The 12,774-nt window shown below is 40.1% G+C and overlaps 1 protein-coding gene across 13 annotated transcripts in view; it reads right to left on the reverse strand.

The window, feature by feature from the left end:
- The window catches only part of Cplane1 (ciliogenesis and planar polarity effector complex subunit 1), a 97,705-nt gene that overhangs the window by 18,293 nt on the left and 66,638 nt on the right, over positions 1 to 12,774 (reverse strand). For 11 of the 13 annotated variants that reach the window (XM_076551816.1, XM_076551815.1, XM_076551817.1 and 8 more), the window contains 8 exons: positions 12,119 to 12,223; positions 9,971 to 10,048; positions 8,804 to 8,913; positions 8,295 to 8,490; positions 7,954 to 8,103; positions 3,448 to 3,749; positions 1,702 to 1,789; positions 262 to 426 (listed from right to left, as the gene is read on the reverse strand). In XM_076551816.1, the coding sequence (XP_076407931.1) occupies positions 262 to 426; positions 1,702 to 1,789; positions 3,448 to 3,749; positions 7,954 to 8,103; positions 8,295 to 8,490; positions 8,804 to 8,913; positions 9,971 to 10,048; positions 12,119 to 12,223 (1,194 nt within the window). Of the gene's footprint in view, positions 1 to 32; positions 427 to 1,701; positions 1,790 to 3,447; positions 3,750 to 7,953; positions 8,104 to 8,294; positions 8,491 to 8,803; positions 8,914 to 9,970; positions 10,049 to 12,118; positions 12,224 to 12,774 lie in introns of those variants that run through there. The other 2 variants (XM_076551814.1, XM_076551812.1) reach the window with 2 other exon arrangements.

The raw sequence follows: 12,774 nt of genomic DNA on the forward strand, positions 1-12,774 counted from the left end.
AGCAGGGGCTCAACAAATAACCAATAGTACTGTTACAGATTAAAATGTAAAATTCTAGTAATTAGCACTTTGAATTTCTCAATTTTTATAAAAATCACATATAATTCTAATTACTATAGATTTAATGCTAAAATGTTATAGGGGTGTGATACGTGGTTGAAGTGTATTTATTTCACACACCTTCACAGCTGTACCCCTCCCAGGTATCAGTAACACTAATCCACACAAGAGCATGTAAACCTAAGGAGTGAAGAGCAGTACCAGGAGAAGTGATACTCCAGTCCATGGAAGAGCAGACGGCTGACCCCGCAGAAGGGCATACGTAGGTTTTCTGGCTAGGGTGATTTTCTGTTACTGAAAATTCTGTCTCTGAAGTTTTCTCTGTATCATTTTGATCTTCCACGTCCCCATGAGTCTGGAAAGACACTAATCCAAGGCATGCATACAATTAAGAGAAAACACGAAGGGAAAGTTGCTGCTTCCACATGACACACTCACATAAGATGCCTATAGTACATTCCACATGACACACGTATGAGATACCTACAGTACATTCCACATGACACACTCACATGAGATGATGCCTACAGAACATTCTGAAAGCTGTCTACAGTACAGTGAATGGAAAGATAGTAAGCCACAGCAGAACAGTCAGATTTGAAAACAGTTTTAGATATTGAAAATAGTCATCAAAACTAGAATAACAGTGAGTAGGCGGAACAAGAAATCACAGGAAGCAGATTTTAGAAGACAGATTTAAAGGAATACTAGTGAATACATCCCTGAGTCCTAAAGATGAAGAAATCATGAAACATCACACACACACACACACACACACACACACACACACACACACACACACACACACACGAAAGAGACAACTGGGACTGGAGAGAGGAGGTGCAGCAGATACTATTTTTGCTGCCAAGGCTGACCACCTCAGTTTGACCTACAGGACTCACGAAGTAGGAGAGAACCAATTCTCTCAAGTTGTCCTGTGCCTTACAGGCATGCACCCCCACCCCCCGCCAAGCAAACAAACAAACATGTAAGTTTAAAACATTAAATTGACAAGGTCCAAACAGACTTAACAGGCATTTTTAGAACAGAGGGAGAAAAAAGGGTGATGGATGCCACTCAGACTTCCCGACGTTAACCCTTTGAACTGGAGAATCAATCTACTTAGGTGTAAGATAGCAATTCATACCTAGACATTGTGGCAAAAAAGAAAAATGAGTAAAAAGTAAATTTTAAAGCAACCAGAGATATTAAGACAGCAATTAGACTAACAGCACATAGGCAGTGTATGCTCAACAGACACTGGGATAATGTCTCCCAAATGACCAGGGAAACTCTAGAATTAGAGAAAACATGAGAAGTCTGCAGTCAGCTATATACTATGACCTAAAAATCACAGCAAAGCTAAGCTGTTTTCAAAGACAAGGATAATGTATCACTCACAGACTTGGAAAGAACTAATGATGGAAAGGGGGTAGAATCTTTGAAGAAACAGATACAAGATGCACACATGTGGTACATAAATATACATGTAGGAAAATACCCATATAACGTAACATAAAAATAAAAAATAAAAGACTGGGAATGGGGCAGGGAGGACTGGCTTCAGCTCACATGAAAAAAGTATTTCTAGTGCTTTTTTGAAGCCAGGCCTCAGTACCAGCCCAGGTTCCCAACACAAACCTTCTTCAGAAATGCTAGTGGCTTTTAAAGCTAACGGTTTTTCAACTTCAGGGCCAGAAGACAATTCAACGTGATCTACCAGTCCAGCCTATAGAAGAAAACAAACACAGCAAAAGAGCTGCTGTAAATGTTATACCTTTTGAAAATGTCCAAATATCATAATTTTATGTATATCTCAAGCATTTAAAATACTACAACAAAATGAGAGAAACAGGATAAAATCTAGGGTGACTAATTGTCAGGGGTCATGAAGAGGAAGTTTGTACTATCTGTAGCAAGGGCTGGGAATGACTTCACATGGTCCTGCATGGGGGAGAAAGTTAGCTACCATCATGACAGCCTTCTACATCCTGATGAGGAAACAAGGCCCAGGGGTGAGCGATTTCCAGTGACAGGTCATGGATTTCAACTCAAGCTCTTAAGCTTCCAAGTTAGTACTTGTTCACGGTGTCCTGGGAGTCCCCTGTCTCTCTAGGTCTGCAAACTGGTTTGTTAAACTTAGCAAATCAAAGTATTGGAAACTGGAGATGAAGGAGGAAGGGTAATACATGTGGGGAATGAGGAAGGGGAGATGACATTATGGATATTTGAAAAAGTCCTAGGGAAACACTTTATAAGCTTACTTAAGAATATATATGTAATATACATGTGTGTGCATATACACATATATGTGTCTGGATTTAAATATGCTTTTACTACTAGTTCAGAAGACAATTTCAAAAGAGGGTCTTTGAAGAAAAGGCCATCAAGGACTTCTGATGCTCAAGATTCATTTGGCCATATCCAAGTTTGTGGATTAAAAAACAAAACAAAACCATAAAACGACTACCACATTAGCTGGGAGGTGGTGATGCACACATTTAATCCCAGCACTCAGGAGGCAGAGGCATGCAGATCTCTGAGTTCAATGCCAGTCCTGTCTACAAAACACGTTCCAGGACAACCAGGACTAAATGAAAGAAACCCTGTCTTGAAAAACAAAACAAAAAAAGAAAAAAGAAAAGAAAAATCTTTGAGAGGAGAATGACATTGAACGGTGTTTTCAAATCACACTCTGGTTAGCAGCTCACACATTTCTTTCCTGAAGGAAGCATGGGCTCCCTACTTAAAAGCTATGGCAGCTGTTCTCAGCTGGGGGCGATCTGAGTGTCTTCTGACAAGGTCAGGGAAACTCTGGCTGATTGTTATTACCTGGGTTTGCTATGGGCACCTAGTGAGATGGGAAGACAGAGATCTACCTGGAGCCAGGAGGGAGTGCGGTTCACTGGGGAGCACTTGCCTAGTATGTGAATGACCCCAGAACCACAGAAGACAGAAAAACAAGTAATCATGTAGCTCGGTGTTCTCAACCTTCCTAATCTGCCACCTTTAATACTGTTCTTTGTTTTGTGCTGTCCCCCGACCATAACATTATTTTCGTTGCTACTTCATAACTAATTTTGCTACTGTTATGAATCATAATGTAAATATCTGTGTTTTCCAATGGTCTTAGGAGAACCCTGTGAAAGGGTCATTTGATCCCAAAAGGTCATGACCCACAGGTTGAGAACTGCTAATGTAGCCTGTCAAAAACCACCAAGTTTAAAAAAATTCTAGCTTAAATTCCCCCCCATTATTTAATAAAGTCAGATATCTAAAATTATATCATATTAATGATACCAAATATTTAATGACTTGCACATGCACGAGCACACACGCACACACACACACACCCCCCCCAAAGCACTAGAAAATAAGAACAGATACCTTTTCCCAGTGTCGATTCAGCACTTCTGGTGCAGGGAAGTCCTGCTCTATGTTCTCCGCAATGGTCTGCACTGTTAACAGCTGCTCATCCATCTCCTGGAGCTTGGCAGTAAGACGTTCTAACTTTCCAGCAGCAGGCCTCGGAGTGGGGCGAGCAGCAGGCCTCGGAGCGGGGCGAGCAGCAGGCCTCGGAGTGGGGCGAGCAGCAGGGACATCCTGAAGCAGGGTCCAAAGCAGAGATTGTTCCCCAGAGTCCAATTTTGTGCTCTGTTCCTTGAACTGGAAGTTTGGTTCTAGGAGATCTAAACATTAATCAGAGAAAAATCAGCATTAATTTTACTTAAGATAAGAACAATCTCATTGTAAGCCAATATGCCATTAGTTTCCAAATCTCATTATTAGTTAAGAAACTTACAAATTCATTTCAGTTTCTAGACTGCTGAAATTTATCTCTGTAGTAAATTAAACATCTGAACAATGTAGTACCACAAAACTCTACACACATAGCAATTTGAATGTCACCTTTATCCCTTCTTACAAACTGCTACTGCATCAAAAAGCAACTTCTGAAAACCAACAGCATTACACAGTAAAAGCTAGATTCAGTGTTGGCTACTATGGACTCCAAGCAGAAAACATTGGAAGTCAACGCACTGCTTCTCTTCTAGCTGGCTGCCTCTTTCCTGGTCCCCAGCTCTGGGAACAGCTCTACTCTTCACCATGTTTCCCACGCCAGAGGCCTGAGAGTAAGTGAGGGTTGCTATCCTTCCTATTCCAAAGCAACATCAAGTCCTGGTGATTCAGCCTCCTCCATGTCTCCATCCTATACTGCTTCATTGGTGTTTCAGAATACAGATCTCAAATAAAACCCTACTTTTCTCCTGTGTAGTCTGTCATCCACAATGCCTAATAGGACGAATTAGAAACACAAATTTGATAGTTACTTTCCCCCGAAAACCTTTCCATTTGCCTCTAATGCCTTCACCTTAAAGGCCTAAATGTCTCGGTATGTCTAACAACGGCAGTCTTCCCTCCACCTCCAAACCTTCAGCTCTTGCCACTGCTTTTAACAAATCTGAACTTCCCAAACCAGCAGGTGCCACAAAACTGCATTGCTGTGGTCATGCCTCTCAGTCTGAGTGCAATTTCTCCCTTCATCCAAGTCCCCTTGCTGAGGAACAATCCTGTTCTACACTATGAATATATATCATTCTCATTGGTTAACAAAAAGCTGACAACAGTAGCTGGACAGGAAGCTAGGCGGGAAAGCCAACCTGAGGATGATGGGAAGAAGGAGGGCAGAGTCAGGAGAGATGCCAGCCAGCCACCCAAGGAAGCAAGACATGCTAGAGGACAAGCAAAGTCATGAGTTACACAGCAATACATAGATGAACAGGAATGGGTTAATTTAAGTTGTAAGAGCTAGTTAGTAATAAGCCTGAACTATTGGCCAAGTATCCATATTTCATATTCAGCCTCTGAGTCGGTTGTTTGGGACCGGGTGGTTGGGGCAGGAGACTCCCGTATGCATCCCCTTTAACAATCACTGTTGGTACTGCTCCTTAAACGGCCTGTCCTCTGGAGTAGATGAGATGATGTGTTGCTCAGCCACCATCAGCCCTCTCAGCACTTACAAGACGCATCCTAGTAATCCCTTTACTCATCTGTCTTCCTTTCCCCACAGTCACTGCCCACAGCCTGACAACCTGTATTACTTTTTCACTCCTAGTATGGGTCCCTAGATGGTTACAGGATGAGAAATCCATCAAAACCAGATGATTTTGCCCTCCGTACTTAGCTCACAGAAGTTCTATGAAGGCCAAGTTATGCACGGAAGTGCACGGGTTCTGAAACACGGCTTGTCTGACAGCTTCTGGTCCTGGTCCTGGAGCCTTCCCAGAAGACGGTGTCGGTGTTGATACTGTCTCACTCCCATTCCAGCTTAGCTCATGTTTCTTTACTATCTGACTATTGATCCCATTTATCAGCAGCCTGAAGTGATGTAAATAAGCAGGCTACCTTTGATGAACACACCTTGTCCATATGCCGTATGGCAGCCTTAAATGCTTGGTATAAGATTCATCAATCAGGCCGGGCGTTGGTGGCGCACGCCTTTAATCCCAGCACTTGGGAGGCAGAGCCAGGCGGATCTCTGTAAGTTCGAGGCCAACCTGGGTTACCAAGTGAGCTCCAGGAAAGGCGCAAAGCTACACAGAGAAACCCTGTCTCGAAAAACCAAAAAAAAAAAAAAAAAAAAAAAAGATTCATCAATCAGGGACAAGAGTTGAGCCATTTACTAAAGTCATACAAGGCTCAAAAGAACCCTTCGCTGACTTTTTGCAAAGATTGACTAAAGCTGTAAATAGAGCAATATCAGATGAAAAAGCTAGACAAGTACTAGTTCAATCTTAGGCTTTTGAAAAATGCTAATTTAGAATGCAAAATGATAATTGTGCCTTTAAAGGTCAGATCAGTACCCATAGAAGAATGACTCTAACACACAGTCAATATTGAGTCTCATAACCATAATGATAAGGCTGGGATAGGAGAGGTGATTCCCAAAGGCCTGAAGAGACATCAAAGTGCCAACATTTAATTGTGGTTAACCATGCCATATGAGAAGAAACTGTATATAGGGCACTCCTAGAAACAATGTTTCTTGTAGGAATAACCCAAACAGAAGTCCCTAAACTTCTGGATTATGCAGAAGATGTGGCAAAAGCCAACATTGGACCAATGAATGCAGGTCAACCAAGAGACAAGTAAGGTGACCCTTTACCATTAGGAAATGCCTTGGGGGGCCTCTTGCAGGCCTCCAAGTCAAACATGGTCCAGTCATTCCCGTCACTGTGGAGTAAATGCCTCCACAGAACAGTTAGAGGATCCAATGCCTAATGTATAAAACCATACAGCTCTGGATGATAGAATAGCTTTGAAAGATGAATCAGAAATTCCAAGAAAAACCATAAAATGAATACTTTGGCAGACTTCCATAAGTGACCAAAGACAAGGGTACTAATAAATAACATTACAATTGAAGGTTTATTGGACACAGGAACAGATGTGACTATAATTACACCAGAATCATGGCATCTGAATTGGCCTCTTCAGAAGGTAGATGTTCAGTTCCTAGGGACTGGAACCCAATCTCAGATAAGACAAAGTACAAGATGGGTTGAATGCATAGGGCCAGAAGGACAGAGGGGAAGGTTGAGACCATATGTGGCTAATGTAGCTGTGAATCTATGGGGTTGTGATCTGTTACAGCAATGGAGTACCCAGATTAACATTCCTCCAATCTCAGAAACAAACCATAAACCAATTCATGTTTCCAGGAATAATATTATAAGACACTATTTAAAAAAACAGTCACTGACCATTCAGGCTGAACAAAAACAGAGCACAACAGCTGTTTAACTATCAGAGGTACCAACATCCCTGCCCTTAAAATGGTTAACTGACAAACCTGCCTGGGTTAGACAGTGGCCTATGATATCAGAGAAACTACAGGCCTTAGAACAGCTGGTTCAGGAGCAGCTAAATGCTCAACATATTGAAGAATCAACCAGCCTATAGAATTTTCCCATATTTGTTATTAAAAAGAAATCTGGAAAATGGAAAAATGCCTACAGATCTGAGAGCCATAAAAAAAGTGATTCAGCCGATGGACTCTCTACAGCCTGTAATGCCTTTAATCGCCCTCAGGAAAAATCTGATGCGCATAGATTTAAAGGAGAAAATATAGTAAAAAACCAGAATGGCCTTGGCACATAAGGGAAGGAGCAGGTTGTGTTTAGGAATATATATGCTTAAACATATACACACAGACATGAACAATTAATTTAAAAAGAGGTCATAAATTTGAAAGACAGCAAAGAGGATATATGGAGTATTTGGAAGGAGAAAAGGGATAGGAAGAAAAATTATATAATCATATTATAATCTCAAAAATAAAACAAACAAAAAACCTGAGTTACTAGTTGGCTACCATGTCCATGTATTTATTATGTGCTACTACAGAATTTCCTACACATACATTTTATCATTTGTGTGTGTGTGTATGTGATGGGTAGGGCAGACAGTGTGTGTGCCACTATATATGTGTGGAGGTCAGAGGACAATTTTAGGGAGCTGGTTCTCTCCTCCTATCATGGGATCTGGGATTGAACTTGGGCTATCAGGCTTAACAGCATGAGTGCTTTTACTGGCCCTGAATTTTCCTTCTTTTCAAAGATGAGAATTTCTTTTAAACATCAAAATACTAAAGGACTCTGACAAGATGTTTATTTTCAGCCTTATTAGCTGGGGAAAGATGTGTACAAGTAGACCTGAAGTCTTCTTGCAGATTACTGTGGGTCCCAGGCTTGGAGCCATGGCTGTATTTCATTTATATACCTTAAACACTTCTCTTTCAAGTGCTTTTGGAATGATCAAGTAGCAATACTTCTTTCTTACATAACAGGAATCTAGAGAGGGCAGACCATGCAGGACATCCTGGCTATTTACCTCTGTCCTGTTGCCTGTCTGATGGCATCACTGAGGAGATCCCAGGCTCCTTCACTTCCATAACACTTGCTCTACAGCTTTTCTCATCCAGACAGGATTGAGTCATTTTTGCAGGCTCAGAAATTAAACCCAGAGTAGAACTTGCAGATTCTGTCAAGAACATAAAAGATATACAAACACTGATTGTAAATGTCCAAGCCAGGCAACTGAGAGGTTAATAGAACATCTCTAAATGTCAACACGAGCATGTATCTAGAGATCTAGGAGATTTGGGGTAAGGATAACAGTACTAAATACATCTTAGTGTGTTTAATTTATTTTAACGTGGGAAAAAATATTACCTTGACCCTCAAAAGTATGAGGGGGAACAGCATTCACAACTGAAGCTGCCATACAGTGCAACTCTGCAGACGACGGGGCTTCTGGGGGATGGCTCTGTGCCTTGATGACATTATCACCTGAAGGTTCTTCATTAGCAGGCAACTCCAACAGATCATCAGCTTCAATGTCAATCACATCTATGTAAGTCTGTCTAGCCTGAGTTAAACACAGAGTAACCATTTTTTTAAATTTTAGATGACTACAAAAGGGGTGGCGGTGTTAATTTGTCATCCTTATTACCAACAAGCAAGCATCTGCAAGCCTAACCTGGAGGAAGCAGCGATATGTCAGAGCTTTCTAGTTTACAGCACTATTGGGCAGAACACTTAAGTAACTCTTGTCCTTTCTTACAAAGCCATGCACCTTTTTATACTAATTTCACCCATAAAATGGAGTACTATATGGATGACCACGATGAGTTTGACACAAGGTTATTATTAAAATTCAATGGACAAACCAAGGCTATTACCAAATGAGGTGGGGAAGGAGACAAAGGTTTCTCTGATATTCCAGTGGGAAGTTTGACATTTAGATACATATCTGGAATCAAGAGCTGAGGAACATTCAAAGGTTCATGGCCTGGAAATTAAGAAAATCAGAAATGTTAAACATGTCTGTAGTCCTTAATTTTCTAACAGCAAATCTGTAGCAAAATAATATAAAATGTGTATTTCTTAAAGATCTAAATAGAAGCTTCCTAGGTATAAATATATTAAATAAAATTAAACCAATTCTAGTCTAAGGGCGATTTTTCTATAAGGAAATTCATAATCAAAGACAAAGGACTACCCTTATGAATAACATACATGGACAAATAAGATATCTAAATTTTGTAAAAAATATTATAATTTCCTATTTCTATTTTAAATATATTAAATTATTTTACTTAAGAAAAACACACCTATTAGCTACATTTTAAAAACTTTCAATAGTTAATTAAGTTTCACTGAGATATAATTCATACTCTTAATAATGGATTTAGGATAATCACAGGGCTCACTGCGAACTTTTACAGCTTAAAATGTTGGGGGCTGGAGAGATGGCTCAGCAGTTAGCACTGGCTGTTCTTCCAGAGGATTCAATTCCCAGCACCCACATGGCAGTTCACAACCATCTGTGACTCCATTTCCAGGGGATCTGACAGCCTCATACAGACATACATGCAGACAAAAACACCAATGCACATAAAATAGGAATAAACATTTCTTAAAGATAAAAATAAATAAGATGTTTTGACATCTGAATTTCACCAGTTTCTTGCCTCTTATTCAATAGTAAATAAAAAGGCTTTCCAGTACAGAGGTAAGCACATGGTGAAACTCTGCTTTTGTTCTAGGACTCAAATCTATTTTTCTAGCATTTTGTTTTCATTTAAATACTACTTTAAAATTCATATGTAAAATATAATTCATGTCATATTGACTTTACTGAAAAACTGCTAATGAAGCTTGAACTTAAATCACAGGTTAGCTTTAAAATCTGAGAAAAAAACAAAAACATTTAAATTGTCATCCTATCTCTATGAAGCCACTTGCTTGGTTAAACTGTTTTCTAAGGAGAAAGTGACTGGCTTTCACATTATGCTGACATAACTTTAATAAGTCCAACTTAATCTCAGAAAACAAAGAATTCACACCTGAGGTAGCAGAAATGACTTGTTGATTTTTACCACTTTCAGAATCAACTTCTTGGGAAGTACCTTCCTTATCTTGGACTAAATTCAGATATATGAGGGAAAAAGAAAAAATAGAAAAATCATTTCACAAACAAAAGGAAATTAAATATGCAAATACAGATAATTAGTGTATGTAAAAGATGGTGGGAAAATAGATTGCCAGCTTAATTTAATTTTTAAATGTGACTGTAGATTTTACTTTATTTAAGACACGGTCTTACTAGATAGCCCTAGCTGACCTGGAACTCATTATGGTAATCAGGCTGGCCTCAAATTCAGAGATCCCCTGCCTCTACCGCCTGAGCTCTGGGTTTAAAAGCATGAACTACCATGCCAGCTAAGATCCTAATCCTTAAAAAAGCAAAGAAAGGTCAGGAGTGGTGGTGCACGCATTTAATCCCAGCACTCAGGAGGCAGAGGCAGGAGGATCTCTGTGAGTACAAGTCCATCTGGATCTACATAGCCAGTTATGGGCCGTCCAGGGCCACATAATGAGATCCGGGCTCAATTCCCCTCAACCCAAAGAGAAGAACAGAGAAGAAAGAACACAACTCTAAAAACTGTCTACACATCAATGCGCTCAACAATCAGAAGCTGGTTAAATACCTGATGGCGCAACCGCCAAAGGAACATGCTTACAGAATACTCTTGGCAACAGAAGGGAATGTTTAATGTAAGCAGAAATCAAAGGAAATGAAAAGGACACAAACCAATGCCTTCCTGAAAATAGGCTAATTGGTAATTTTCAGATGTAAGGCGACTACAACATTATTTTACATGACAAAAAAGGTGTTCCATGCCATCCAATTTTCTCAGACTTAAACAAGTAATAACATTATTAAGGATTATTACATAATATCAAGTATTTTAAATACCACTTAATCAGCATTTATTAGTAAAGCATGAACTATGCAATAATACTGAATACACACATGCATCACCTTCAACACTGTTGCAAACATACTGTGATGTCAATACAGTATAAAGAAATTGCCTGTTAAGATACATTATGAGAGTGTCTAAAGGTAACAGGAAACAACCAACATTGAGACATGACAGTTAAATTCTCATGGTAAAGTGAGAAATACGGGAATACCCAGGGACCAGGAGTCAGATAGTCTGAAAGGACACTTTTCCTACGCTCTGCACCTGGCTTTGTGAATGTATAATTTCATACTTGTCACTGCTTGCTTGCTATATTATATCAGTGAGTACTTAAGCATTTATAAGAAGACAAAATCAGAGGAGAATCCTGGGAAAATTCCGTACACTTCTGCTCATGGACAGTCACTTGCCCTCTCAGACTAACCACAATCTAGTCTTCTTCCCACGCCAACTTCACTAGCCAGAACCCCAAGCCTCTCACTCTGGGGCTGCATTTCCAGTGAAGGAAGCTCATGGCTAGGGAGTCTAACTCACAACATTCTTACACTCACTTGAGAGCTTTAACACGTTAGCAGTGGAAATCTCTATGTGATGTTTTACTTAAATTATACATTCAGTTTATCATAAATGCCATTTCAGGTTATCATAAATGCTATTTGTAATTTTTCCTAGGAAATTAAGGAGAATAACTTGGGATAAGTAACAAATATTACATAATTTAAAATTCCTTTTAAAGCACTGTCTGAAAGAAAAAGTATGGCTGGGTGTTGGTGGTCACACCTTTAATCCCAACACTCAGGAGGTAAAGACAGGTGGATCTCTATGAGTTCGAGGCCAGCCTGGTCTACACAACAGGAGTTCCAGGACAGGCTCCAAAGCTACAGAGAGAAACCCTGTCTCAAAAAACAAAACGAGAGAGAGAGAGAGAGAGAGAGAGAGAGAGAGAGAGAGAGAGAGAGAGAAAAGAAATGCCTTATCAAAGTTTTAAAAGATGTTACTTTTTAATTATGTGCATGTGTTAGTATATATGCTGCCTAAGTACAGATACCCACAAAAGCCAGAAGACTGCATCAGATCCCCTGCTGCTGGAATTACAGTCACTTGTGAACTACCCAACATGGATGCTAGAAACTGAACTCGGTCCTCTGGAAGACAGCAAGTGCTCTAACCACTGAGATATGTCTCCAGCTGTAATTCAAACTTTTTCACTTTTCAAGTATTTACCTGGGTCTGTGTTTGTACTTGCATCCTGACTTCCCACGGTTTTCTTTCGTACAGAGGCCAGGAAATGCAGTCCAGCTGAAGTATTAACATCATCTTCTAACATTTCTGAAATATAACAAAATATGGAGAGCAATCACTGAGAAGCCAACATGTTATTGGAAGTACAGTAACTAAAGGTGTGTGTTGGGATGTTATCAGAATGCATTTTCTACATGAGGTGCTGTATGAACTACATCCTAAAGACACTGTGAATCACACCCACACTTGTAGAGGACACCGTATTTCAGGCCCAGAAACCTAGAGCCTTCTCCTCTAGCTATTGAAGGTCCAGTGGAGGCAATGTGACCAGACCGCTCCTGTAGAAAACTCACCCCACCTGTGGAAAGCAGCGCTGAATGAATAAAACTGAAGACCATCAGATAAGGTTCTGTAGCAGTTTAACAAAGGAGGTAAGAAAGGCTGGGACGAGAAACTGGGTAAAAAGGCAAAGTAAAAGGCAGCATTTGCGGGGTTTTTTTTGGGGGGGGGTTGATGTTAATATAAATGGAGATAGATAACATAGAAGGGAAAAAACAGTTTGGAGAGGAAAGACAATGAGTTCTGATTTCATGAGCTACAAGTGGTCTTTCCCCAAGCAGAGAAGCTCTGCAGGAGCA

Source organism: Peromyscus maniculatus, chromosome 15 (assembly GCF_049852395.1).
Source record: "Peromyscus maniculatus bairdii isolate BWxNUB_F1_BW_parent chromosome 15, HU_Pman_BW_mat_3.1, whole genome shotgun sequence".
Classification (NCBI taxonomy): Eukaryota; Metazoa; Chordata; class Mammalia; order Rodentia; family Cricetidae; genus Peromyscus; species Peromyscus maniculatus.